Source organism: Phasianus colchicus, chromosome 28 (genome assembly GCF_987193195.1).
Source record: "Phasianus colchicus chromosome 28, bPhaCol1.hap1.1, whole genome shotgun sequence".
In the NCBI taxonomy this organism is placed as follows: domain Eukaryota; kingdom Metazoa; phylum Chordata; class Aves; order Galliformes; family Phasianidae; genus Phasianus; species Phasianus colchicus.
In genome coordinates, this window is record NC_143463.1 from 3,733,434 (window position 1) to 3,761,268 (window position 27,835).

General features: G+C 46.2%; 2 protein-coding genes across 6 annotated transcripts; one reads left to right on the top strand and one right to left on the bottom strand.

The window, feature by feature from the left end:
- Window positions 1–4,390, bottom strand: GAMT (guanidinoacetate N-methyltransferase). 3 transcript variants are annotated; one of them, XM_031604165.2, is made up of 7 exons: window positions 4,190–4,390; window positions 2,344–2,529; window positions 1,887–2,032; window positions 1,081–1,144; window positions 836–903; window positions 650–760; window positions 1–486 (listed from the first exon to the last, which is right to left on the bottom strand). In XM_031604165.2, exons 1-7 carry the CDS (start codon window positions 4,215–4,217, stop codon window positions 346–348), a joined length of 744 nt encoding a protein of 247 aa, XP_031460025.2. In that variant the 5' UTR covers window positions 4,218–4,390; the 3' UTR covers window positions 1–345. The 3 variants fall into 3 exon arrangements, with proteins under 3 accessions (XP_031460025.2, XP_089982132.1, XP_031460024.2); XM_090126006.1 differs by lacking the exon at window positions 4,190–4,390 and adding an exon at window positions 3,530–3,702; XM_031604164.2 differs by lacking the exon at window positions 4,190–4,390 and having other exon boundaries at window positions 2,344–3,523.
- DAZAP1 (DAZ associated protein 1) lies at window positions 3,776–27,815 on the top strand. 3 transcript variants are annotated; one of them, XM_031604168.2, is made up of 12 exons: window positions 3,776–3,990; window positions 8,570–8,610; window positions 9,065–9,231; window positions 9,578–9,643; window positions 10,194–10,304; window positions 12,593–12,641; window positions 17,092–17,174; window positions 20,594–20,747; window positions 22,183–22,212; window positions 22,661–22,801; window positions 23,681–23,863; window positions 27,393–27,815. In XM_031604168.2, exons 1-12 carry the CDS (start codon window positions 3,959–3,961, stop codon window positions 27,563–27,565), a joined length of 1,230 nt encoding a protein of 409 aa, XP_031460028.1. In that variant the 5' UTR covers window positions 3,776–3,958; the 3' UTR covers window positions 27,566–27,815. The 3 variants fall into 3 exon arrangements, with proteins under 3 accessions (XP_031460028.1, XP_031460029.1, XP_031460030.1); XM_031604169.2 differs by having other exon boundaries at window positions 10,197–10,304; XM_031604170.2 differs by lacking the exons at window positions 3,776–3,990; window positions 8,570–8,610; window positions 9,065–9,231; window positions 9,578–9,643; window positions 17,092–17,174 and having other exon boundaries at window positions 10,193–10,304.
- The last annotated feature ends 20 nt before the right edge of the window (window positions 27,816–27,835 follow it).

Below are 27,835 nucleotides of genomic sequence, written 5' to 3' on the forward strand. Positions count from 1 at the left end.
TGTATTTCAGTCTGATTTAATGGATTTTATCCCTTCTGGGTAGAGAGGGGGGACGTCATTTATGCACTATTGAGCTGTGTGAGGTGGTAAGAATCAGAGCTTATTAAAACAGGCATTAGCCAAAAATATGAGGGAACTTTCACTGGAAACTCATCCAGTTCTAAGAAACGTGCCTCAAACTGCCCCCATCTTTCCCATTCCTCCCACCTGGCCTGGCACGTTTGGCTTCTGCATGGAAACGGACCCCCAGTTTAACAAACAATTGTGTTTTTAGAGTAAATGCCAGCGTGAGCCCCTCTGGGTCGACGCTGCACTGCGGGTTTGTAGCTGCAGGGACCTCTTTGCTCAGTGCTTCACCACACGGGGGGTGATCATCCGAGGGAAGGAGTAATAGCGGCACTCCCGGGGGGGCACCAACTCCATCACTGCCGTGCTGATGTTCTCCCTCCTGAAGCCAGCTTCCAGCAGCTGTGCCACCTGAGTCTCCTGCAAGAGAGAACAGGAGGGAACCACCCAGCCGTGGTCTCAGCCATCTGTGATGCTGCTGGGCCAGGGGGAGGCTGTGATGCTTCCACCCCCCCACCCCAAGCTCTCAGCCCTGCAGGTACCCACAGGAGGGGTCCGTGCTCCTGGACCCCCAACTGCTCACCTCAAACATCTTCTCTATGTCGCTGTATTTGCCCTTCAGCAGCTCCCCCCACGAGGTGAGGTTGCAGTAGGTGAGGACCCCCCCGGGCCGCAGCAGGCGGAAGGCATGGTCCTGCATTGGGGTGGGAGGGGGGGGTGGTCAGAGGCACCAGCTTCCTCACCTCCCACCCCACTCCTGCTGCCCTACCTTGATGAAGGCAAACTGGTGTGTGTGCCAGGTCTGTGCAGACAGTGGGTAGGTGTCGTATAGGATTCCTGCACAGGGAAAGCAGCAGGCATCTGGGAGAGGCCCCGTGGCACCGTGGGGTTCCCCCTTCACTGCCATGTTCTGATTTGTCCCCTTTATATTTGCTCCCCCTTTCCTCCATGCCTCTGGACCCCCATCCTCTCCCACTCCTAGGGGTCAATGCCTGCACCCCCCCGGTGTGTTACCAGAGAAGTGCCCATCCGGCAGCGTTGGCACCACATCCTCCCACAGCCCCTTCAGTGGCACCACCTGTGGGGGGGAACAGGACAGGAGGGGGCTCAGCCCCACACCTAGAATAGCACAGCATGGCACAGCACAGCATTGCATGGCACAGCATGGCATGGCACAGGTTGGCACGGCACAGCATGGCATGGCACAGCACAGCACTGCATGGCACAGCACGGCACAGCATGGCACAGCATGGCACAGCATGGCACAGCACAGCACAGCACAGCACGGCACAGCATGGCACAGCACAGCATTGCATGGCACAGCATGGCATGGCACAGGTTGGCACGGCACAGCATGGCATGGCACAGCACAGCACTGCATGGCACAGCATGGCATGGCACAGCACGGCACAGCATGGCACAGCATGGCATGGCACAGCACGGCACAGCACGACATGGCACAACATGGCACAGCACAGCATGGCACAGCATGGCATGGCATGGCACAGCATGGCATGGCACAGCACAGCATGGCACAGCATGGCACGGCACAGCATGGCACGGCACAGCACAGCATGGCACAGCATGGCATGGCATGGCACAGCACAGCATGGCACAGCATGGCACGGCACAGCACAGCATGGCACAGCATGGCACAGCATGGCACGGCACAGCACAGCACAGCACAGCACAGCATGGCACAGCACAGCACAGCATGGCATGGCACAGCATGGCACAGCACGGCATGGCATGGCACAGCACAGCATGGCACAGCACAGCACGGCATGGCACAGCCCAACGTAGCTCAACACAGCACAGACCTTGTGTGGCTGCACCCGTGCCCACTCCTCCAGCCTCTGGAACACGCCGTCGTTGCATTCCACGATCCAATGCTCCTCGATGTTGAACTCCTGCACTTTGGTGGCAGCAATGGCCATGCCAAAGCCCACCTCCAGCACACGGCCACCTGGCAGCAATGAGTTAACACTGGGAGCCTTCCCCTGGCATTTGGCCCCTCCAAAGCCCCTCGAGCCCCAAATAATCCCTTGCCTTCCCCCTCACTCCCAGCCCATTGCAATAGGAATGCACAACCACCTGTAGCAAAGCTGTGACCCCTCAGTTCGGTGCCAGCACTGCAGGCAGGTGGCAGCCCCCCCCCCCGCCCCTCTGCCCCTTTCAGGAATACGTCACCACTGACACAACAGCACAAGTGTCACCATTCCCTCCCCCCCCCCCGGGCCACCAATGCCCCCCAATGCCACTCGCTGTCCCCATTACCCCTGGAGGCAGCCACGGTTGCCAGCGAATGCATATAGGGGGTCTCCCAGCGTTCCATCACCGGCTTCCCCAGGATCTCCAGGTGGGTGTCGGGGGCATTGTAGGCAGCTGTAGCCTCCCGCCATGCAGCCTTGCAGTCCTCACCCTCGGTGAAGATGGGAGCTGTGGCTGAGCGGGCGCTCATGGCTATGGGAGAAAGTCCAAGGGCTCGCAATGCAGGGGGAGGAGAGGGCTCACAGTGCTGTCCGGCTTTAAATAGCCAGGGCTGGGAAAGAGCTGAGTGTGCACATCCTGCAGGGGCCCCTCTGGGGTGAAAGGGTATCGAGGGGTGGTGCATGCATGGGGCTGGGTGCAGGGGGGTGGATGAGAGGTGTGGGGGCTTGGGGAGAGCTGCTGGGGTGTGGGTGGCACTGTGCAGCGTGCATTGTGCGTTGTACTCTGTGCTGTGTGCAGCTGCAGCACCACCGTGGGTTAAAGCTGGGCTGGGCTGATGCATTAGAGGGGCCACAGAGGGAGGGTTCAGTTCTGGGGCTGTGCCCTGTGCTGTGCCATGGGTTGGGGTTATGCACTGTGCTGTGCAGCACGCTGTGCTGGGCTGTGCATCAGGGTTACACCATGCACTGGAGCCAAGCACCAGTGTTACATCAGGCACTGGAGCCACGCACTGGAGCTGTTCTATCTGTTGGAGCCACGCACTGTGGCCATGCCACATACTGGGACCACGCACCAGGGCTGTTCTGCATATTGGACAGTGCACTGGGGTTGCAGTCAGCGCTGCAGCTGCGCTCTGTGGCTGTGCTGTGCACTGGGACATGCACTGGGGCTCTGCTGTGCACCGAGGCCACGCAGCAGGAGCGCAGCACACAGCAGGGCTGCACAGCAGGGCCATGCCACGCACTGAGGCCACACACCGGGGCCGCGGTGAGCACCGGAGCTATGCATTGGTGCTGCAAAACGCGCTGGGGGATCGCTATGGGACCGTGCAGTGCAATTGCTCTGTATGCTGGGGTCGCACTGCAGCCATGCAAGGGGGCTGTGCTGAATACCAGAGCACTGGAGATGCGTACCGGCATTGCGCTGCGCATCGATCCACGTATAAACGCCACGGCGATGCCCGCAGCCACGCACCAGGCCCACGGGGCAACGCCATAAAACCCCGCACCACCCCCCTCTCCCCCCAACGCACCGCATGGGCAGCGCACGTGGTGCCCTGGGAGGACCGCCCTTCCCGTCATGCCCCGCGCGCCGCCGCCGCTCTATCCCGCTCTGCCCCGCCTCACTTCCGCCCCTCCCTGGGCGCGGCCGCGGAGACCCCGTAGCGAGGGCAGGTGCGCGCGCAGCGGCGGTTGGCGGCGCTGAGGGAGCGCGAGCGCGCGGCGGGCGGCGGCGGGGGGGGGGCCGGGCCCGGGGGGCGGCCGTTGCGCAGCTCGGGTTGGGGGGGAGGGTGGGGGGGGAAAGAAAGAAAGAAAGAAAAAGAGACGGAAGAAAGAACTGAGCGAATCAACCGAGAGAAAGAAAAGCGAGAATTGGTGATAAAGCCGAGCGACGGCCCAGCGACCTTCCGTTAACGGGGGGGAGAGCCGGGCGCGGCCCCGCGGCCCGCCGAACAGCCGCCATGAACAGCGTGGGAGGCGCCGACGAGATCGGGTGAGCGGCCGTGCGGGCGGTGCTGGGCCGCGCTGGGCCGCGGGGAACGGAGCGGCTCCGGGAGGGGGGGGGGGAAGAGGGGGTGGGGGGGGGTTGTGTGGGAGAGCTCCGCCCCGCCGCGCGGCCCCGTTGGGTGAGGCGGGGTTCGCCCCGGCCCCGTTTGCCGCCCCGGGGTTCCCTCCGTGCAGCCCAAGGTCACCCCGGCTTTCGGCCCTGCGCTGCTCCATCCGCCGCCGCTCCTTCCTTCGGATGGGATCAAAGCTTCCCTTCGCGGGACGCCGTTCGCATCTGAGTTAGCCGTGCGGTGCGGCGGAACGGCTTTCCGTTCTGTTGCTCTCCGAGCCGCTCGGCGCTGCGCTCGCCGTGAGGTGCCGCGAGCCGGCTGTTAGAACGGCACCCCCCCCCCAGCCATGTGCTAAAGGGATCCGCAACGAATCGTCACCGCCCGCCCTGCAAATCGCCCCCCCCCCCCCCCAGGGAAACGTCCCCGTGTACAGAGAGCCCCGGAGAGCTCTGTGGGCTCCACGTGTTGAGCTGGGAGCTTGCAGGAGGAAATGAGGAGTCTGTGCGGGCTTTGAATGTAAATCGCAACTGGGAGCAGCCGAAAGAAGATGCAAATAGAGCTGTTTAAGTGAAAAGGCTGCGGACTCCGAGCGTTGGCAACTGCTAAAAGGAGGTTAGGAGGGCTGCTTGGAAGCCTGTGGGCTTTGAGCGTTAGAAATAGAATCATAGAATGGATTGGAAAGGAGCACAATGCTCATCCAGTTCCACCCCCCTGCTATGTGCAGGGTCGCCAACCAGCAGCCCAGGCTGCCCAGAGCCACATCCAGCCTGGCCTTGAATGCCTGCAGGGATGGGGCATCCACAACCTCCTTGGGGATTGCACCAGAAACCCTCTTGGCTCTCTTTCGCTCATAGAACCACAGGCATTAAGGTTGGAGAAGAGTGCTAAGATCGAGTGCAGCCCTCTGCCCATTGCCACTGAGCATTCCTCAGTGCCACATCTGCTGATGGGTGCAGTGTGGGCAGTATCACAAGGTCTGGAGCTGAAGAAGAGCCTTCATTTCTGTGCTGCCCCGGTGCGGGACAAGCTGCTTAATTACTGCGTGCGCTTAATTGGTGTGGTCTTAAAAACACGAGGAGCAAGGTAACGGTTTGGGGTAGAGCACATCACTGCAAACAGCTCATGTTGTGTGAGGGACGTCCATATTTGTGGGTTCGGTTCTGGAAGTGCTCAGATGTAAAAGCTGGAAAGATGAAAAGCCCAGTTGTAGTCATCTGCCTGCAGCTGTGCAAAGGAAGTTCTGTTCTGAAAGGCAGCTTGAGGTGAAGGCCTTCCACGCGATAAGAAGTTGTGTGCTTGACTCCTTTGCATTGCTCAGTGTCTTCAAACCAACCCATCCTGGAGTCACCAGGCGGGGTAGCCCCGCTCCTGGCATCCTATAGCAAGCATATAAATAGAAGCCCTCCATTTACATACAGCTGCTGCAGTTGACCTTAGACAACCCTGCTTTTTTGTTTGTTGAAACGTATGTAAGATGACTACAAGTAATTAATAATGGAATTGGAAGGTTTCAATGACCGTGGACTGTGGGGAGTCCTCCTTCCTGCAGACAGCTTGGCGTTGTGTCAGAATGCAGCTGGTGTTTTAAATTGATCTTTTATAGATTGATCTTGTACAGCAAGCAATCCAATGTAGCTTAAAAAGCCAAACCCAAATGTGCTTGGCTAAGAAAATGTATCTGTGCAGTCATGGGCTGCCTCCAAACTTTGGTCTGAGCGTGGCATCGGATCAGAGCTTTTATCTTTACTGCTAAGGAGCAGAGTTGTTTTCATAGAGGGCTTTACCTGACCCTAAATACACATTCATGAGAATGAGCACGTGGATTTGTGCTTGTGTGCTGGTGGCTGCTGAGGGAGATGGGCTGGAAGCTGAGCAGTGTTGGATGAGCTGCTGAGCTGATGCTGTGAGCGCTACGCCCTCTGCCAGCAGTGGCCTGGGGTTGGGTTTTCCTGCCTGTGAGAAGAATTTGGTCATCCTGGGACACGAGAGCAGAAAGGCTTGTTTTCTCAGAGGGCTGCTAATGGAGGAGACGTCCTGCTTGTGCTGTTAGCAGATGTGCCACTATAATGCAGGAGCAGCTATAGCTGCTGTCTTTGCAGCACTTTGCATGTTGGCAGCTCCCTGATTTTCCGTATGAATTAAAGGACCCTTCTGATGTGCTTTACAGGAATCTAGGGTTTTTTTATTGAGAGACAAGGCTTATGTCACCTATCAGCTGGCGACTGAGGGTGGAGCTGGGCTTCTGTGTACCACTTAACGCTGATTTAGTCACCCTTAATTCCACGTGTAGCATGTGTCTGCTCCTCCAGCACTGCTTTATTCGCTGCTGGTTGTTGCGTAAGGGCCGTGCTATGATGACATAGCACAGAGAACAGAATCTGCTGCTTTCTTCTGTTGCAAGCTGTCACTTCACTGCTGCTCCCTCCTGGCCGAGGGGTGGCTGTGTCCCACTGCAGTTGGCTGCTCCTGGAAAGAGGTGAGAAGGAGGTGTGGGGTTTTGTGGGGTGTTGTTCTGTTTGAGTGCTGCTAGAATAGCTTTTCTTAGCTGTGTTTGGAAGAGGGAGAACCTCAACTTTCCACTTGTAAGCTGCAGCTGTGCTTGGAAATGTCTGAGGGCAGGTAGAAGACAAAAGCAGATGGTGGTTCTTGAAGATTGGTAGAGAAATGGAGGGTGTCCTCCATTGCCTTGTGCAGGCTCACAAAGCTGCTAACAGAAGTCTTGCACTGGTGCCTCTTAATGAAAAGGGCCAAATGTAGAGGTGGTTTTGAACTAACCTTCAATTATAGAGTGAATAATTTTGCATGGAGGTTGCATCACACCCTGAAGCTGATACAGAGCTGCAAAGCAGGCAGGCCAGCATCCTGCTGCTTGTCTCTGTGCTTACCCAAGTCCTTCAGCATGCTCCAACACGAAGCCATGCAGGTCTGGGTGCTCTTTGCAGAACATGAGGTTGGTTCAGATTGGTTTGAAGCACGAGGTTTAGTTTGGGCTTTTAGCCATGGCTTTTCTGTTGTGTTTGGAGAGATCTGTAACACGGTGACTGTAATGTGTCTCAGCTAATTACTGCATCGATGCTTCTGCTGCTTAGTGCTTGCCTTGCAGGCTCTCCTTCCATCTTAGACTTGTTAGTTCTACTTTTGCTTTCATTTACCCAGAAGATGATGGTGAACAGAATGACTGACCCGCCCTTCCGGATGAGTGAGGGAGTAATGATGGTTTCTGCTTTGTTTTAGTCTTCAATATGACTTTTCTGTACAGCACAGTGCCCTGCAAACCCAGCAGTAGGGAGACCTGAGGACCACCGTAAGCTTTTAGATCAGAGAACTGAGAAAATTCATCAGCTTTCTCTTTTACCCAATTAGCAGCTGGAGAGCAAGGATGGGAATTGCAGGTACACCCAGATCTTTGGGCTGTGATTCCCCTTGGGCTTTGACTGTATGTCCTGTGCAAGTTGGCTGCAGTGTCTCACAGGGCAGGAGCAACTCAGGTTGGTTGGTGTCTTTAAGTTGGTGTTCACTCCAGCTGCTGGCATTGTTTTCATAGGGTGGTGACATCAAACACGTGAACTTCAGTCAGTGTTACTTTTGCTGTGATGCCTCTTTTTACAAAGGGCTGCAGCAGCAGCGTTGTTGATGTATTTTCATGTGGTAGACATTTCTTGGCCTATTCAGGCTATCATTCATCTTGCACTGTTCAATATTAGGTAGCAAATGGATGTAGAAGAGCTCAAGCTGTTCTTTGAACTGAGTTTCAAAGGCTTGATGCAGGACTGTGTGCACCTCTTGGTCATTAGCCTGGGATTGAAGTAACTAATGGACTTAGGTGTTGAAATGAGGCTGTCTGGTCTTCTCTCAGCTTGCTTTATCTCAGGAGTTCTGGATTTTGTTTTCATCCTTAAATTGGAGCTCTGAGGACCCCAAAGCAGCTGTTGTGCTCTGTGGGATGTAACACAGAGCCCATGAGGTCTCGGTGGGGTCTGACATCCCCCCATTGGGGTGCAGCAGGGAGAGCAGCCTTGTAGTGGTGTTCTTGGGTCGCTTTCCAGGTAACTTCAGTCATGCTTTGAATGTATTCTTCTGAACTACGAAGTTTTTCTTGGTGGAACTCCCTTCTTCCCCACTAAGAGCAGCTGTGATGTTCTGTGTTGTTTTTTTTTTTTCTTCTTTGCTTTCACAATGGTTCCTCAAAGTAACTCTGTTTTCTCAAATACCTGGAAGTGAGGGGTTCAGAGGAATGTAGGCTTTCCTGTATTTTGTCTTCTATTTTCATACAAGAATAAAACATTCTTTCAATGAGACTACGACCTCTGTTTGTGCTTGTGGCACGCAAAGTGGATGCTTCATTTCTATGTGAACAGAAGGTGGGTGTTGCAATGCATCATTCTTTCTGATGAAGAACAGTGGGGTCCTGGGGGCCTCAGTACCAGCAGTGCTACTGAGAATAGCTGAATTCTGTCAAATAAGGTGAAGCTGCTTTTGTGTAGCACCCTAAAATGCTGTATGCTTCAATTGCAGAAAACTGTTTGTGGGTGGCCTGGACTGGAGTACAACACAAGGTAAGCTATGTATTGTACAGTCATTGAGCCAGTGCTCTGTGCACAGACCCTCCCAAGCCATGCACAGGCACATGGCTTTTTAACAGGCAGTGCCCTGGTAGGAAAATCTGGTTGAGATTCTGCTGCCCTTTTCTGTTAATGGATAACATTTTCTGTACAGAGTTCAAATAGATGTACGTTGCTGTTTTGCTTTCTAAATGTTCTACAAGTGTTTGATGTTTTTGTCAACTCAGAAGATTAAAAACTTTTTTTTTTAATGTTTCTTCACTGTGATATTACTCTTCTTTTGCATGAATGGAAATATATGCTCTTTGTGTAGAGGGAGTAAAGTCTAATTGTTAGGAGATAAGCCTGAACTTGTTCAGCTCCTTGCTTACCCTGTGTCTCATAGTTGTGAACACAGCCTGGTAAAGTTAATATCTGGTTCTGTTTCATATATACCTTTTTTTAACAGAAACTCTTCGTAGCTACTTCTCCCAGTATGGAGAGGTTGTAGACTGTGTAATAATGAAAGACAAAACAACCAACCAGTCTCGAGGATTTGGATTTGTCAAATTCAAAGATCCCAACTGTGTGGGAACAGTGCTGGCCAGCAGACCTCATACGTTAGATGGCCGAAATGTAAGTTGGCTTTGTTTTGTTTTGGGGCTTTTATTGAGCATTTTGTTGTTGTTTTTGTTGTTGTTCTCTGTTTTTTCCAAGCTGTTTGCAGGCCTGTTCCAAATCCTGATGTCTTATTGCACACAAGGTGATACCAAAGCTGCCTGGTTGTTGGCTTTAGTTACTGGTGCTAAGACACCCAGCTTTAACTGGGTGATCTGTGGCAGTTTGTAGAAGCAACGTATGGACAATAGCTTTTATCTGAGGAGCTGGATGTCAGCAGTGCTGCGTTCACTTGCCATAAAAAATAACATTTTCGAATGATATTCCACACACTAAGATCTGACCCAACTGGAATCTCTTCCAGATTGATCCAAAGCCATGTACACCCAGGGGGATGCAACCTGAAAGGACACGGCCAAAGGAAGGATGGGTAAGGACAGATGTGTGGTGCATCACTGCTGAGTTCACGTGGGTCACACTTCTGTTTTAAAACAGAGTGTCTGTAGGCAGACCTCAAGTGTAAATCCTTGTGAAACACACTTAGAGTGTTTTCTGGTCAGACTCCACATCTGTTGCAGTCGTTACCAAATGCTGTGTTAAGTTTGGGTTTGTGGGTTTGGAATTTCCTTTAAGCTCCTTGCAGTCCTTTTGAAGGACTCACGTTAACCTCAAAAGAGGTGTCTGAAGGAGTGCTCATAGGACTGGTGCTTCTTTCCAGCTCCCTTCACACCCTGCAGGCTGATCTGATCCTATAGAAAATGAGTAAATGGCCTCAAATATAATCCCTGTTTGTCATTTTCTGAAGAAGAGAGTGGGCTATAGCTGCCAGTACTGAACTTCTGAGCTCAGAACGTGCAGCTGCTTCCCTTCAGTGAGTGTAGCAGACTGGAAGCCTGGAGGTGGTCGTGTTGCAGTGTGAGATGGTAGAAGTCACAGCTTTGTTGTCCTTCTGACGGATTTCTTTTTCCTCCTTGATTTAGCAGAAAGGATCCAGGAGTGATAACAATAAATCAAATAAAATTTTTGTTGGTGGGATTCCTCATAACTGTGGCGAGACTGAGCTCAGGGAATACTTCAAGAAATTCGGAGTGGTGAGTCATCCAGCATGATGGCAGTTATCTGTTGGTTGCAAGATGCTTTTTCTCTCCGCTGCCTTTTCTCAGATTTCATCAAGCTGTCAAATTTTGGGTTAATTTAGACAAACTGCTATAGGCACATATTGAAGCACTTTGCAATACAGTGTACTAAACGTTCATCATCTTGAAGTGTATCTTGCTATTTGTCAAAATCGATTGCTCTCATAAGAAACTTACTTTGCTTCTCCTGTCTCCTCTTGTTCATGTCTGCCTGATGCATTATTCTGTTTGCAAAGTGAGAAAACGTTCCCGAGTTTAGATGACTTGAGAGTAATTATTTCTTTTCAATTGGTAGCTTGGAGTTCAGTGAAAGTTTGCTGGTGTTTTTTTTGTTTGTTTTGCAATGGCAAGTGAGCTTATGTGTGACATCCTTGTCTTCAAGTGGGCAGATCGATTGAATTTTGCAGCCTCCTGCCATTATTTTGTTAACACCACTTCTTTTAAAGCAGCGTCTGCAATCAGCTGGCTTCTGCTGCCCCTGAAATATCCATTCCAGAGAGAAACTGCTGCCCATGTTAAGCATCAGGTTGTCATTCAGTCTGTAACCTCTAACCGAAATGAGTGTAACTTCTGACTATTTTCTAGTTAGTTTCACTTTCCCATTTATTCCTACTACTGTGGCCTCTTTCTTTTTAAGGTGGTAAATTGCTAAGCTCAATTACTAAACTCAGCTGTACAATTTTGGAATACTCGAAAGTTCCCTGAGTTGAATTTCATATCGTGTCAGTGAATGGAAACTGGCCATCCCTGAGTGGCATTTAGTGTGGTCTGATTTTTCAGAAATTGCCTTTCTCTACGTTTTCTTAGGATTTATTGATTCTTTCTCAAGTGGCTGTTTATCAGATTTTAAGATTTAAGATGATCATTTTTAAAAAGCACGAAAGGCAGTGGCAACAACCCTCCTTCTAGTGTGGAAGTCTGCACTAGACCTGTCACAAAAGTGGAGGGGTTTGTTCCACAGCTGTTGCACGTCACTTCTGAAGGCTCTTCCTCACAGCCTTTTGGCTTTCCAATTCTGACCTTGGGATGGCCTGGGAGATACAGGGCTACGGCCCTCCAAATCCAGAAGGCAACAGCTGCCAAGCGTGCCTTTAAAAGTAAGTAGAAAAACAGTAGCAGGGAATTTGGGCAGTCAGTGGAGCATTCTTAGTGAGGTGTCCTTGGAGAAGATGTTCTTCTGTTTGTGGCCACAGAGTGAAGAGACAAAAGTGGGATCTGATTGTTAGCCATTGCACCTGCTTGGTAAATAAAACGACTGTGAAGAAGGCGATCTGGATGGGCTGGGGAAAAAACTGTGCCACCATCATGTGCCATTGTCCCAGTGGGGATAAGTGTCAGCAGTTGGTGTCCAGTAGGATATGTTCCAGTGACTGTATGTGGTGTAAGAACTTGAAAGTGTTTTCTAGATCTCAGTCTTAAGCTAACAAGGAGATCTTAATTGAAAATATGCTAAGGTAAATTGACCTGGAGATGAAGCAGTGGTTCTGTGACATCACGTGCACTTCATTGTCTGCATTTCTGCATCTGAGAGCTTTAAGGGCAGTTCCTTTCAACTATTTGGTTACAGCTTTGGGAAGAATTGCCTTTTTGTTTCAAATTGTAGCTCATATTGATGCTTATTTTGAAAAAAAATATATCTTTGAAGTGTTTGAGCAGCTCCTAGTTCTTATTTTTGTACTCAAATACACAAACACTGAGCATCCATAACTGAGAGGTTTTGTGATGCTATTTAAAGCATCACCTTACAGCTGATGCTCTGCAGCACACTGATAGGCAAGTAAGTAGTTCAGAGAAGCTGTGCACATTTTTCAATGTTTGAAGCTAAAGCTTCTTTTTATGTTGAGAGTGAAAACGTTTTAAAATGGAAGAAATAATCTTTCGGGAAGCCATGCTGAGGTGTGCTGAAAATCAGAAACCTTTGGGGTTTTTTATAGGCTGTGATTATAAACAGCATAGCAACCTTAATGCTAGATTAACATCCTAAGTGTGATGAGACCCCAGAAAGCCCAAATACTGCAGGATTGTTTTTGTTTGTAGAACGGATGAATTCAGGCTTTTCTTAAGCTCCCATAAAGAGCAGTATTCCCAATTTGTTTGCGCTGTGGTGGGACAGACTGGTATTGATGGCTACATCAAGCATTTAATTGTGCTTTGTGGATAGAGTGTGGGAAAGCAGCCTATGGTAACTGTCTGTAACGCTCCCCTGGTAGCACAGTTAGTAGAATTTCCCTTCTCTCTTCCAGGTCACTGAAGTTGTAATGATCTATGACGCAGAGAAACAGAGGCCCCGAGGTAAAGGCTGATCTAGTTTGTCCTTGAAATTCCTTCATACTCTGCTATAGTCAGATGGCAAACTATTTCATACCATCAGAAAAGGTAGATTTTTTTTTTTCTGTGTTGCCTCAGGAAAAAGAATAATTCACTGGGCAAATATCGCTTTAATTGTAGACTCTTCATCTCCAGCTTTAGTTGGTATCTGTGCATTTAAAATCAGATGTTTCATGTTCATTTTCAGTTTCTGAGGGTTGTTTTTTTTTTTTTTTTTTGCTAGCTTTTGTTTGAATGAAATTTGATTCTTGAGCCACTGCTGTGGTTTAAGATGCTATAGGAGGAAAAGAAATGTCATCAGACCTTCCTCCCATTCCACACAAAGGGTTTGTTGGTGTGTAACTGCATGGGGGTGCTTTGGTTCAGAGTGCTTCTGAACATGATTTTGGGACATCATCCATCCATTACGTGCTTCACTTAAATGGCTTCACTTAAAATTCAAGCAAAGCAGTTCTTAAACTACATAAAACACTTTCCAAGTATATTTTTTTGATTGGAATATATGGCCCTGTGTGCTGGACTGCATTTTTTTAATAACAGAAACAAAGTTTTGTCAGACTGTTTTAATCACGTTGGTAAGATTTGGTCAAAATATGAAGCAGTCTTCATGTCATCCACCTTCCATTGCATCTGTTGTCTGTTTTGACTCTCGAGAGGCAATATTTCCAATCAGTGAAGCTTAGTTGCACTTAACCACCTAGTAGCATGTTGTACATGCTGGAGAATAGTTTGCCATCTGAACTTTCATTTCTCCTCTGACTCATTATTAAGAAATATATTCTTCACTTTGTATTTATTAAGCTGTTAAGTCTTAGTTTTATTTTTAATTTAGACATACATCCTTAGTGACATATTTAAGTGTTTCATAGTAAAATATGGTAATGTTAAGTAAGTTCTTTTTTTCCTTTTCTCTGTGAATTGTTTGACTGTGATTAACGATATCTCTTTAGATTTCTTCTCTCTAGGTGATAATTTATCACAGAGGTACAGGCCAGTTCCACAGTCAGAGGAGGGACGGGCTTTGTCTTTTATTGGAGTGTAAACGAAGTTTCAATATATTTGTGTTTTCTGTTTGTTTTCCTGCCTTAGCTATCTCAATCTTCTTTCAACAGATGACTTCTATTTAAGCAGAGCATAAATTCATCCATTAATATGCTTTAGAGCATCTAGTGTTAAATAGAGGAAGCAGCAGAGACCAAGATAGGGGCAGCAGGGTGTAACTTGTGGCTGAAGTTTTGAACTATTTCAGCAGCTGTTGTATCATCTATCTCTGTGATTTTTATCCCAGCCTTGCTGCCTCTGAGCAAAAGGTATTAAACCATGCCTGGCCTAGATTGATCCTGGTCTGCATTAATGGCTTCTCTGCTTAGAGCTATACTTAAATAAATAAAAACTACTAGGAGGCTTCTGGATCGTTGAAGAGGCTGTGGCTCAAAGCAGAAATGGCAGATCTGAAAACCTATCTGTCACCATACCGTGTGCAGAATACTTTCTCTTTAATTCATCGGGCTTCTTAAAATGGTGTTCTTGAACCACATTGCTTTGGCTTTCATTTTTGTTCTCCTAAATTCCTTTTATGTAGCGTGGTAACTAACTCCAGAAATGGCCTTGTTAATCCCTTGGGGAAAAGCTCCTCCTTTGTGTTGGAGGCTCCTGACCATGCATCCCACAACACGTTTCCTCTTGCTTTCTCTTTCTGATTTGTACTCTGTTGTACAGTGCTGTTCAGTCTCTGTGCTTGTCCTTTTAACATGAGACCTAAATCACTATATAAACTTTTAAAAGCCCACTGTGCTACCATCGTCTCCTTGTATCATTCTTTTACCTTCCTTCCATTTACCATCCTTGCATTTTGAGTAGATCCCTTCCTGCAGGCCATTTTTCTAGCCTGCTGGTAGAAGGACAGACAAATTACCCCCTGCTGCTAATCCTCACAGCACTCCTCTGCCTTCAGCCTCTCAGAGGAATGCTGGAAACCAGCTTCTCAGTGTCAGAGCTCTGTGATACCCTTGAGGAGCTGGTTGTGTGTCTTCAGGTATCCAAGTAATCTCTGCTCCCTTGCATTCCCTACCACTCCTGGTTAGCTCTTCTGCAAGCAGTGCTCATCAGAATTCTTTGCAGAATCCCCAGTACAAGCACAGCCAGCCTCGTTACGTCTGAAATGAAATAGTGCCTTTGTTGCAGTCCCTGCTTCTCATGCTTTCTATTCTCTGCTAAACCAACAACTGCGAAGCAATTTACAGGTTCTTGCTGTGTTTCTCTTCCACTTGGCTGCAGAACAGCCTCGTTGCTGTGTTTGGTAGTCCACTTGGATTCCTGCTAAGTGCAAAGAGTTTTTTCTCATCTTCGATGATGTCTTGGCCTTTGAAAAATGAAGCGACTCTGTCACTCTTGCTCTCCATAAAATTCCACGTTATTGGAATTTTGCCATGTTTTGTATTCTGATTTCTTCGTGGTTCCTTATTTTATGACCTTTGGTCCTTCTAAAATTCTTTTTTCCCCCCTTTTTCTCTCCTGACTTCATCCTGCTGCATCCCACATCTAATCTATTCCTCTCCTTCAGCCTTCTCAGAATGAAGCTAAGAGAGCAACCTGCCTATATAGACAGTACCCATCACTTCTCTTTCTCATGCCTTTCAAAATGAAGGCAGCAATACCAAACGTGTGATTTAAATACAACTACTTTTCTTTTGGCTCTGATATGCAGATTTTAACCCCAGACAAATATATTGTGATGAAATGCTGCTCTCGTTTCGAGGCTGCTTTCATCACAGCTCAGCCAAACTTCGTTTATACTGCCAGTCTCTTGTGTGTGGGAAATGCTAAGTTCTTTTATTTTACTTTTATTTAAGTGATGTCTTTTGCTCTTGTTGCTGACAGCAGAATTTGACCTGCTGGACTCTATTTTGGCCTGTATCTTTGTGTATTTTTTTTATATATATATATAAACTTTCTCTACAATAGGCCTCTTTGGGCTTACCCAACCCAGTTGGATAAGCTTAGAGAGACACTAACTGTTATAGATACTGTATCTCTGTTTAACGCTTTAGAGCAATATATGGCTGCTGTCAGCACTAGCTGCAAAGCAAAATGCAAACCAAGGGGGAAATCTTGGGTTTCAGAAAAGCAAAAATGCATCCATGTTCCATATGCTTTTGATGCTGCACCTCGTTTTTCTTTCTAATTTTATTGCTCTACCCTTAGCTAATCTAAAGAATGGCACAATTTATGTACTGCATGTGTTCTTATCTTTCCTGGGATTTGGTTGTTACACCAGCCATGAGTGGTTGATGGCATGAACCAGCCTCTGTGTTCTGTGAGATTAACCACCATTTTGCCACTCTCTCGGCAGTGTCAGCAGCTCCAACCTGAGAGCAGCGGTTCTCAAAGTGTAACCTCAGAAAGCGATTCAGACCTGGGTTTTTGCCTCATTTCCTGCGTGTTTTACTGTCCCTTATGGCCTTTTAAGTAGCTGCTGGATTCAGCTGAGCTGCCAACATCAAGGGTTATGGTCAGATAAAAGGGAGCGAGTCACCCCTGGGGATCTGGAGCAGTCAGCAGCAATGCTGTGAGCAAAAAGAGGGACTGAGAAATACTGCATGGATATCCGAGAGCAAAGCAGCAGGAAATGTAAGAAATAAAATAGACTGAGACATGACAACAAGTATGACATTCCGTATAAGCAACACTGCTTTAGTTATCAGGGGATGCCATGTTTGGAAGGAGTCTTGTCTATTAAGTGCTTTCTCTTAGATATGGTAAGAAAAAAAACAAACCAGAAAACAGAACTTGAGAACCTCTGATCTAGGTTGTTAGTTTCTGAAGCTTTTCATTCATCCATGGAGTGGTAAAATTTTTTTTTCATGCTTTAACAGCTACATTTCAAAGATGACTTTCTTATTTTCCACTGAAAATATTTCCTAACTGGAAGAGTGGGATAAGGGATGGGAGGAAGTGGCTTTGCAGCTTTGGGGTGCAGGGGCAGAATAGTTTTTTTTTTTTTCTGGGATTCTAGTCTCAATCTGAGGTAGGAGAGGCAAATTGCTTGACTTCTAATTCTCTGTCCCACAAGCACTTCATTCTAACTCTTGTGGCACAGTTACACTTATGACTATACTAGCACTTTTTTTTTCCATTTCCTCATAGGTAGGTTAGGAATAAAACCAAGTTCAGAAGTTAGCTTAATTTGTAATTTGCATGTGTGAAAGCAAGCTGAGGCATTAATTGCCTTGCTACAAGAAATATCCATTGCAGTTTTCTCAAACTTGACTTTTCTTTTTTGTTGAAAATTTAACACAAGTCTTGGTTATCTGAAACCCCTGCTTGAACCCTTGGTCCGCCCCTAATACTGTTCATCATCCTGTTTTGTGTCACAACACCCTGCTACCTTGATTCACTCTTCGTCGTTGGCTAGGTTTTGGATTTATTACTTTCGAGGACGAACAATCAGTGGACCAGGCTGTCAACATGCATTTTCACGACATCATGGGCAAAAAAGTGTGTAGTTGTAGTTTTATTTTACCTTAAGAAAGAACCAAGTCTTGGGCAACTAGCAATTTCACTGGTGAGCAGAACTCTAGTTAAGGATTCAGCTAGATGGGGGAGCGTGCAAGTCCAAATTCAAGGCTTTATCCATGAAGGTGGGGAAAGTCTGAGTTTGCTTAAGCAGCTGAGAGAGGCAGTTGGTGTGTGGCTTAGCCCTCAGAAGGGCATAGATCCTGAAAGCCTGAGAACTGGGCTGATGGGGGGGGTCTTGGTGGTGGTTTTTTTTGTTTATTTTCTTTGAACATGTTGGGTAAGGCCTTGTGCTACAGACCTGGAGGGGTGTGCTGGCTGGATGTCCCTTACACTGGGTTGGACTGCTGAGTACTGCTAAAGCACTGCTTTGCTTCCTGGGAGCGAGGGTAGAAGTCAGTTGTTTTCATCTATTGGAAAACCAGAATCCCAATGAAATCTGAGTTGTTCAAGGCTTGGTTTAAGATACCACTCCTTCAGATGTGTATTTGATTCTCCAATTTTGAGATGGTGTGATGTGAGCACAACTACCTGTAATCTTAAACTAAAAAACAAGCCCCCCCCCCCCCCAAAAAAAAACCCAACCCAAACAAAAAGAACCACACAAAACATCATGAAGGATTGGTTTTTTAATAAATTGGGTCACTTACTGTGAAACTTTGGTACAAACCCACGTACTCTATATAGTATTTAATCACAATGCAGTTAAGTGACCTCTGGTTGTTTCATCTTCATACTGTGTTGTCAGCAAATGGATGTTTGATAGGGAGGGATCTTTTATGCCTGCTTTGAAGTCACTCAGCAAGGAGCATGCTTGTACTTGTGGGGAAAAAGAAAATGAAAAAGCAAAGCAAATTGTTGCAGGGTACCCAGGTTTTTTATATAGGGAAAATCATAGCTTCTGAAAGGGAATTTAACCCTGAGACATCTCAGTAAGATTCAAGTCCTCGCAGCTTTTCTCTGTATCCACAGTTTTTAAAGGAAACGTTAGAACTGCTGACCTTAAAATGAAGATGTTTCAAGGACACCCAAGGATAGGGTCATTCACCTTAGATTACTTTCAGAAATTTGGCATTGTCTTCCAAAGCCTTTCTATATGCTGCTATTTCATAAATATTATCTAGCTAGCTGGGAACATATTGCACATCAGTGGAACTTTACCTGCTTAATTTTGCAGTGCACGGTGCTTTTTATTCCTGTGAACTTGTTTCGGTTTTAGAGGTGGGCAGATCTAATTAATGCAATTAAGCAAGGAAAGTAAGCAAGGAAAGAAGTGTGCTTGTGTAACGAAGAGCACTGGTCCGTGTTCTTGATTGCTGGCCTTCTCCTCCAGTGAGAGGCCCAGCACTCCCACGTGGGAGCAGAAGCACTGAGCTGATGTCTGCAGGTACGTGTATGGACATCACACATCCTCTGATCTTGCCTTGCACTGCAGTGAGAGGTGACAGCACAGCAGCAGGCTGTGAGCACAGAACAAAGGGCACTTCATCTGCTGCCGCCTGCAGGAAGGGAAGGAGAGCCCTGCGTGAGCCTTCCAGAGTCTGCACTGCCAGTTTGCAGGACGTAATCATTGCTCATTCAGATTTCTCCTTTGTTTCTCAAACTGTTTCTTTCTGAAAGTCAAATAATCCGTTTTTTGCATATTTTTCCTTTCGGTGACATAAATGATGCAGCCAGTGGGAATGCCTTACTTCGTGGTGTAACTTTAAGCAGGCAAATTTTAGCTTCAGAATGTTGTATAAAGATTTTTTTTCAGTCCTCAGTTTGGCAGTTCTCTGCTTTCAAATGAGCACTGAAAAATTAATGGAATTCTCCCATGTAGATAAAGGAGCAGCAGATACTCCCTTCCCTTCATTGACTAATAATGCCTGCTTTAAAAAACACTATCTCCCTCTTTCTGGTAATTAAAAAGGTATTGCTGAAATGAATCCATATGTTGTTGAAAGGGAAAAAAAAGAAGAAAAAAAAAGATTAAAATTGCAAGAAGGACTCTGCTTTTGTAAGCAATAACTGAATTCCCTCAGGGCAAATGTGTTAAGACTCATTAATTTGAGCCCTTTGAAAAATTCCCTTGGTTCCTCTCTGGAAGGGCCTTCAGCTGACAGAGATTTGGTTACTGTCATGTGTGATGTCCCTGGGGCACCGGGGGGGCTGGGGGTGGGGGCTTTGTCCTTGCCTTGTGCCTATTTCCTGTTTGTTCTCTGACATAAATGGTTTTTAAGACATGGCAGGAAGAATTCTGAATACTTTATTTTCCATACTACTCAGGCCCATTGATGATTGAGATTTATTTCCTTTGTACTCTGGCACCCATTAAAATTAATCATAAAAAAAAAATATATTAAAAAAAAAAAAGGCTTTAATTCAGCATGCATGAGTGCTGAGAGGGTTTCATTAAATCAGAAACTGGATTTTTTTTGAGAGAGAGAGGTTTATGTTGAATGTGCAGCTTATTTTAAGTAGGTCAGATGCACTTATGGAACACTAGGACACTTTATCTTTGAATAAAATAAGTTAAGCACTGTGGCTTGCTAATTTTAAGAACAGGAGGGCTTTTGTCACTGACTTAACACAGTATGAAGATTTGCTTCTTATTGACTCAACTGTCCATTTTTATTACTTGCATGTTTGTTTACTTTTTTGTTAGATGTAATGTAAGATTCTCTTATCACATCCATTCCCTCTGACATTGTTTGAGTTAATTGAGATTCTTTAAGCGTTAGCCTGGGGAAGGTAAGTCTTTATCTTCCATTAGACATTTAAATAAATTCTTAAGTTTAAAAAAAAAAAAAAAGAAAAAAGAAAAAAAAAAAGAAAAAAGAAAAAAGAAAAAAAAAAGAAACCAAAACCAAACGTGTGTTTCTCAGGTATGAGCAGAACTGAAATTGTAGTTAGACGGGGTGGGTTTAAACTGTAACTTTGAAATGAACCCCAAACACTTGCAATGGTTAAAGCATTAGTACCCTTTTTCAGAGTGCACTCTTTACTCCAAGTTGTTTTTTTTCCTGAAAATTCCACCTTCTAACTTCTGTCTTAAATGTTCAAGTAGCCTCTGAATAGTTGAAAACACGATGCCTTTATAAGTGAAGAGTCGTTGTAAGAGGGTACTGCTGTTTTAAGGTTAAAGCAAATGAATATTGTACAACGATGAAACATAAATGATTTGTAGGATGTGTTTTGCTTGAAATACCTCGACAGTAGGACTTAAATTGTCTTACCATCACGTATATTGTACCTGAGAAACATTTTAAATTACTGGCCTTAAGTTTAATAATTAAGTACTTAGACATAAGTCGTAAGATGCTAAGTGTAGTCTTAAGTGTAATTAAGGGTGTGTGTGAAGGGAAGGGGGGTATCCTAACCTGCACCATCTCTCCTAAATGGCAACTCTGTTTGTTTAGGTGGAGGTGAAACGTGCAGAACCTCGTGATAGCAAAAGCCAAACTCCAGGGCCACCCGGTGCCAGTCAGTGGGGAAGCAGGATCATGCCAAGCGCTGCCAATGGCTGGGCAGGTCAGCCCCCTCCGACCTGGCAACAAGGTTATGGCCCTCAAGGTACTTCCTTAACCGTCTCAGGATGGCTGCTGGGAGAGAATCTTGTCTTTAAAGCCTTCTGGTAATCTGGTATATCTGGCATGTGTCAGAATTTCCAGCTTTATCGATGTTATTTCTGTGCTGGATTGTCAATAGCAGAGCAGAAGCTCTGTGTGTCAGTCCTTTTTTCTTCTTCTTCTTCCCCAAACACCTTGCAGGGTAGGACAGAAGGCAGTGGGCTGTGCAGAGCCCACCGTGTTCCAGGCAGCCCTTTGCCTGTTCTGTTTGGTTCCACCTGTCCTGAAGTCAGATCAGTGTGCTTTGTGTTAATGTGGAGAAGGTGCTGAGGAAGCTGAGCAGCTCCAGCTGTGGGAATGTGACCTGCCTGAGACTCAGATGAAAACTCAGTTGAAATCCAGGTTTTCAAGGATGAGGCAGTTCCAGAGGAAGTTAGAAGTAAAATTTGAAAGGGATAAGAGAAAAACAGATGGCCTTGTCTCTGGGTTTTATTGCTTAATGTAGCCTAGAAAAATAACAAGCAGCTCTGGGGCTAGCAGTGGTGCAAGAGAGCACTTACTGCTTATAATGGTCTTGATTTAGCTTGAACCCTTGAGGGCTGAGAGGAGCAGCCATGTGTTTTGGTTTTTGATGGCTGTAACCCCCTCAAGATTTTGAAGATGGGATAAATATGCTGAGTTCATCCAAAGACAGTTTTGATAACTTAGGGAGAAATGCAGTGGTATAATTGAGTTGCATTTGACAGAACAGATCTTGCTTTCTCTGATATATGAGAAATTTTCACCTGGGGGGTTAAAGGAAGTAACAGTGCTTCATCTATTGCTACAATAGATGATACCTCAGTGGAAGGATTGCCTGTTTCCCCATGGTGCTTATTAACTTGAAAGCTGCAGCTGAGGCTTTGACGTTCTGCACAGATGTGCTAATCTGCAACTGCACAAATTGAGAAACTAGATTAGTTTCAATGTGGTTATTTGTAGGGAAAATTATATCTGATCTACTGGAAAGATTAGTGTAAAACATAATTGCATTTATCTTTCTAAATGCTGCAGCGAATGGGGAAGATGGTGTTTTTATGGTTCAAAAACTTGAAGAATAAATAGGATGAAGCTGAAAATGTATTAAATATACTTTGGATGTGCAGTCTGCTGTGATTCTCAGTGTTTGGGTTTTTACACTGGTACGGATTCTTGGTGTGCTTGCAGCTCTTGAGCTTTCCATCTGATTTGAGCTCGAAGGCTGCTGGGTGTTTCTCCATTATTTGCTGAATGATTCAGAGCCTTTTGAATTTTTCTTGGCCCATAAAATATAGATCCATAAGGGACGCTGGGAGGATATCCAGTCTATTCCAGAGCCTAGAGCAAGATTAGCTTTCTCTGAATGTGTCCTTTTTCATAGTATACAGCTGCAGTAAATTGCTTCTTCTGCTTTGTTTTAGGGATGTGGGTGCCAGCTGGACAGGCAATTGGTAAGTACATTACATGGGTCTGATCTTAACAGAAGAATCCTGAGTTGGGGGTGTGGTTTCTTTAAGAACCCACGGCGATTTGTGGATTTCTGTAATATTTAACAGCCTGCACGTTTAAAAGCTTGGTTTAATTTGACCTGAAGGAACGAAAGAGAAGACAGTATGTTTGTAACAAACCAGTAATGGGAGCTGACGTGCATCCTGATGTTGCCAACCACGTTAATTTGGTATCAAAGAATTACTAAATTCTAAAATGCAATTATTTATGGTAGAGATACTTGGAGGAGGAGTGCTAGTATTGCCCACAGTAAGAATTCAAGGAGGGCTGAGGCTGTATCTGAAATTGATCCAACAGCTTCACCCCCCCCCCATCTACAGAATGCTGACTCAAACAGCAGCTTTTCCCTGTTGATCCACTTCATCTCCTCGTTTCTTTTTCATTTTCCAGGTGGATATGGACCACCTCCTCCAGGAAGAGGAGCTCCCCCACCACCTCCTCCGTTTGCCTCATATATTGTTTCTACACCTCCAGGAGGATTTCCACCTCCACAAGGATTCCCACAGGGCTACGGCACCCCTCCACCATTTAGTAAGTGCCCTGCAGCTGCCTGAGCACCAAATTCAGTCTCAAATTTTTGCTCATCTTTCTCTGGACATCTTAAAAACTGTGCTTAGATGTTTGGGTTTTTTTTTGCCTAGATTGTGTATTTTGGGCTATAATCAACCATAAGTCTTTGTCAGTTAGTTTGGTTACTTTTTTTTGGTGATGTAATAGTTTACATTCTCCTGTTTAAAGCTGTGTTGCTAAACAGATTGAGGTTTATTGCATACCCCTATTACAATGTCTGTGAGAAAACTGAAGAGATTATTGCACAGTGGTGTGGGCTGGACACAGGCTGGGATTTCTAGAGAAGCTTAAGGAATTAAGGTCACAAGTGACATTGGAAATGTAAATAGGATTAGAGCATTTGTGCCCTCAGGCCACCTCTTGAGAAGCCCAGTCACAAACTTGGTTTAAAAATGATGGAGAATACCACATGGCTACCCACAGTGCCTTATTCTCCAATGAAGAAACCACTTGTTTGGGTTTTTTTTTCCCCTCCTAAGATCTTGAGTAAGTTTCCTCCTTGTATCCTTGCATGTGCACGCAAGCATACAGAATTTGTTGTCAGGTCCTGTTTTGTTACATTCTCTCTGCTGGTTGATGATGTGGCTGTAGTCTTCCTTTGGGGTGAGACTTTTTGTGTTAGAAGGTAAGTTGCTGGGACCTTTTAGCTACAGCGGTGGCCTGAGATGGGAGTGAATTACTGCATGTCCAGCTACACTTAGCAAACATTTTTACTTTAATAGTAGACTTGCAAGTATTTAGAGGGAGGAAAAAACAACTGTATTATACTCCAAAGCCGTGTGAGAAGTCAGAGTGGTGTTTACCTGTCATCACATATATTGCACTCTGCTCGTGTTTCAGCTTTTGGTTATGGTGCCCCTCCTCCTCCACCTGACCAGTTTGCCCCACCTGGAGTACCCCCTCCACCTGCCACTCCAGGGGCAGCACCACTAGCTTTTCCTCCACCACCACCGCCATCTCAGGCAACTCAGGACATGAGCAAACCCCCAACTGCTCAGCCAGAATTCCCTTACAGTCAATTTGGTAAGTAACTGCATGTGAAACGAACTCAGCTCGATCCTTCTCCTTCCCCTTCCTGATTTTTCTTTTCTACTTGGGTAGATTGTCAGCATTGAGAAACTGTTTGCTAACACTGACAGCACTTCTCTCAAGGGTGGATGTGCCAGCTGCCAGCTCTCAAGTGGTCCTTAAACCATCTGGTTTTCCAGCCAGCAGGAGTTCTCTTAACCAGCTCTGGCCATTGTGTGTGTCCTGCAAAGTGGTCTTCAGAGATGTGTGCACTGATAGGATACGTCCCTGATTTACACTGAGCTTGAATCTGTAGTTAAGACTTTTCTCTAATAGCTTCATGCAGCTTGTAGTCAGCTGTTTTGTTTAACTGACTTTGAGAGGTTGGAGAAAGACTTGAATAAGAGTAGTATCGAGAGGCAAGGGTATTAAAATCCAGGCTGTGTGCTTTTTACTCCCATCCTTGTCCCTCTCCTGTCTGTCAGGAGTTGTGGTTCTGTCAGGAGCACATAATGCTTAGACCATTATTTGTGCTCTGCAAGTAACTGTTGGGGGTAGCTGATAAAGATGCTGATAGAACGTATTTTCAGACAGTCAGATTGTATTATCAAACATAAAAAGACAAGCATTTGTGCTCCTGATTGAAGTGTCCCTGTCTGTGGAAATGAGACTTCTCATACTGCTTTTCCACTCAGTCCCACCTCTGAGCAGCGTTGTCCCTAAGACCTATCTGTGGCACAGACGTTTTACTGAAGGCATTGTAGTTGGTCATTTTACACTTCTCAGGTTGACTTTTTGCAGTAGGCCTGTGGATTAAGATTACTGTCCCCAAAGGAGGATTAGCTTTCCAGGTGCACTGGTACAGCAAGCAGATATTCTCTTGTTGCTGAGCTTGAAAAGTTTGTAACAAGCACAGTTGCTGTCATAGAAAGCTTTGTCCTTGTGACTCAAGAGGAAGTGGGTTTTTTTGGTCTTGCTACAGCCTCTTTGCAGATTGCTTTTGAATGGGGGTAGACCATGCTAAATAAAATACAAAGGCATGTTTAATTTCTGTTCAGTGGGGTGCCATTATTGGTGATGTTTTGGAGGTCTGGGAACAATCTGTATTCCAACATGATGGAAAATTGGGCAGGTTCCTCTATTGGGTGTGCAGTACCACTTGCCTCTTGTGTATTCTAGGAAGTTTTCCAGCCTGAAGTCTGTTAGGAGCACAACTAGCAGAGGCAGAGGTATTTCCTGTGCTGTTGTACAACAGAATCATCCACCTGTTCATAAAGCTGTGTAATATCTTCTGAATTTTTTTACAGAAGCTTCAGGTCTCGATGTGTTTGCAAATTAGTTAGCAGCATTGCTGTACAGTGGGCAGTCTGGCTGATCTGCATGTATTTACATTAATGCATAAGGCTTATGGGCTTTAAGGAGGCACTGAGTTACCTAATCATTGTGGCATTTTCAGATTTGTCCCAGCATGACAACATCTTAAATGCTGCTATGTTTACAGCTGGGATGAATGTAAACACTGGTAAATTAAACACTAATTTGGGTGTGCCTCCCTCACCCTGCAGAATGATCTCTGTGCAGGGCTGCCTTGGGGTTCGTCACCCTGCTCTCCTCATTTCTTACTAGGGCTGGGTTCCTATTCTCAAGACCCTTCAGGCTACGCGCCAATACTTTGTTTTCACTCTTATGGTCAGGCTGAGCAGTGAGAGACATAGGTAGGTGGTTCCTATTTACAACCCATGCTGTTGATGTATCTGCCTCGGGGAAATTAACTTGTGTTTCTTGCAGGGTCTCTTCTGAGCGGGTGGGGGGAACAATATTGCTCAAATGTTTCCTTGTGCAAGTAGGGACAAAACAGTTCTGTGTTCATTAGCTGGCTGAAGTAAGAACTCGTGACCTAAGTGGTGATAAGTGATGCTGCTGACCACTTCCCAAGCTGCTGCACTGACGAGGCTTTATCCTTTATAACCAAACTGAGCTCAGCTTTCATAAGCAAGAGATTAAAACCATAATGGGTGGCACAGCTCATTTAGAAAGCAGAGCCTTCTGAAAGGGCAGGTGAGCTGAGTGTTTCGCTGCGAGCTTCTGCTGCAAGCTGAGAGCTGCAGCAGGAACAGAGGAAGTGAGAAAGGACAATATGTACTAAAATGCCTGGCTGTTAGCTCTGTGCTGTGCCTTTGTGATAAACAAATAGAGAGCTGTGGTTTTCTCACCCTGAATGCTGTAGCACTGCACTGGATAGTGAGATTCTTTCTGAGCCTCACCCCTTGGCAAACAATGGTATTTTTGGTAGTCTGCTTATCTTTGTGTGGAGGAAGGAAAAAAAAAAAAAACAGACTGGATTAGCATTTTGAGTTAATAGAAGCCTTGTGGTAGACATGTTTTAAGTCTCATTAGTGGTAGCAAGTCCTGAGAGACAGGCAGAGCTTGAAATTGAAATGCTGAAGACATGCTAAGAGACTTTGTTTTGGATTAAGAGAGTTAAACCTGCTTTAAGCCTGCACAGGGAGAGGCAGAACTGCAGAAATACACTGAGTAATTAGGGTTCTTAATACCCTCTTTTATAGCAGAGGCTTACACTGATGCTGCTGTTATGATTAAGAGTTGTATTTAATTAAGGAAACTTTTATTACATTTCTTCATTTCTCAGTGTTCTTAATTTGCATCTTTTTGCTTCTCATATTAGCAGCAAGAATTCCAGCAGTTCTTTCATCTTCACCCTTTCTGCCCATCCCCAAATTCTGCCAGGTCTGAATCTTTCCTTTGGTGTGGATGCTGCTGCAGAGCAGGGGGCTGAGGAAGGACAGAGTGAATGTTAACTTGCAGTGTGCTGGATTAACACTGCTGTCAGGTTTAAAGCTAACTGAACTCTGCTGTGGTCACTGCCTTTGGGGATGTGTGAGAGAAGGGCTGTGGAGTTATTCACTTATTGTTACTTACCTTTAGCTGAGTTAGAAGTGTTCCCCACCATCTGCAGCAGCACTGGGGGGGGGGGGGGTCAGGCTTTAAAGTGGAACTTTGTTGTTTTTGAATTTAAAACAGATATGAATTTAAAACAGCCAACAGGCTGACCTCTGAGTTTTAGGGGAAGTGTGTCAGTTCTAATGCTTTGGTTCTGTTATAAAGCTGAGGTACCAGAAAGACTTCCTTGCTGCATCTTCAGCTCTGCTGCACCTGGCAGTGCTGGCCAAAACCACAAATCCCTCCAGGATGACAGCCTACCAGCAGGCTGCTTCATGTGTCTGAGCAGCAGTAATGTGACAGCTTTAGCTGCTAGCCTGGGTAAGATGACCTCAAAAGCAAAACCTGCCATTTCTACATACCTGTTCAGTTCTGCTTTTAACCTAGCTAGTCTGTATCATAAGGTAGAACACTCCAGGAACTGAAAGCAGCTGTGTCTCTGAAGTTAGATCGAGGTGTCTGTGTTCCAGGCACTGCATGGGGAGAAGGGAACAGCATCAGGTTTTTAATTTGCACCTCTGCTGCTGTTTCTGTGTGAACAATACGGAAGCTTACTCTGCTGCCTTTTTCCCCTTCTCCCCAGGGTATGGACAAGACTTGAGTGGTTTTGGACAAGGTTTCTCTGATCCCAGCCAGCAGCCCCCTCCCTACGGAGGCCCCTCGGTGCAGCCATCCAGTGGTCCACCTGCAGGAGGAAGTGGTTTTGGACGAGGACAGAACCATAACGTGCAAGGATTCCACCCCTACAGGCGCTAGCGTGTGCTGGCAATCAGGGAATTCTGCCCACACAGGATGCCTGGCACCAGCAGGACCCAGGGATCCCAGACTTCTGAACTTGTGACAATCACATACTTGATGGAAGAAAAACCTAACAACATTTTTTTTTGGGGGGTGGGGGAGATGGCTTCTGAAGGCAAAGCTGTGGGTGTTTGGACTGCAGTTTTTAAATATTTTCCTTTCTCTAACCCATCAGCACAAATAAAGAAAATGTCACTGGTTCAAACTACAGGGTTTTAAAAATGTCTT

Coding starts and splice junctions, on each gene's coding strand:
- DAZAP1 (XM_031604168.2), top strand. CDS start 3,959: ATGAACAGCGTGGGAGGCGCCGACGAGATCGG. Junction 3,991..8,569: donor GGAGGCGCCGACGAGATCGG/GTGAGCGGCCGT, acceptor CTTCAATTGCAG/AAAACTGTTTGTGGGTGGCC. Junction 10,305..12,592: donor ACTTCAAGAAATTCGGAGTG/GTGAGTCATCCA, acceptor TCTCTCTTCCAG/GTCACTGAAGTTGTAATGAT.
- GAMT (XM_031604164.2), bottom strand. CDS start 3,232: ATGGCCCTGCTGTGCAGCCCTGCTGTGTGCTGCGCTCCTGCTGCGTGG. Junction 761..835: donor ACCAGTTTGCCTTCATCAAG/GTAGGGCAGCAG, acceptor ACCCCAATGCAG/GACCATGCCTTCCGCCTGCT. Junction 487..649: donor ACATAGAGAAGATGTTTGAG/GTGAGCAGTTGG, acceptor TCTCTCTTGCAG/GAGACTCAGGTGGCACAGCT.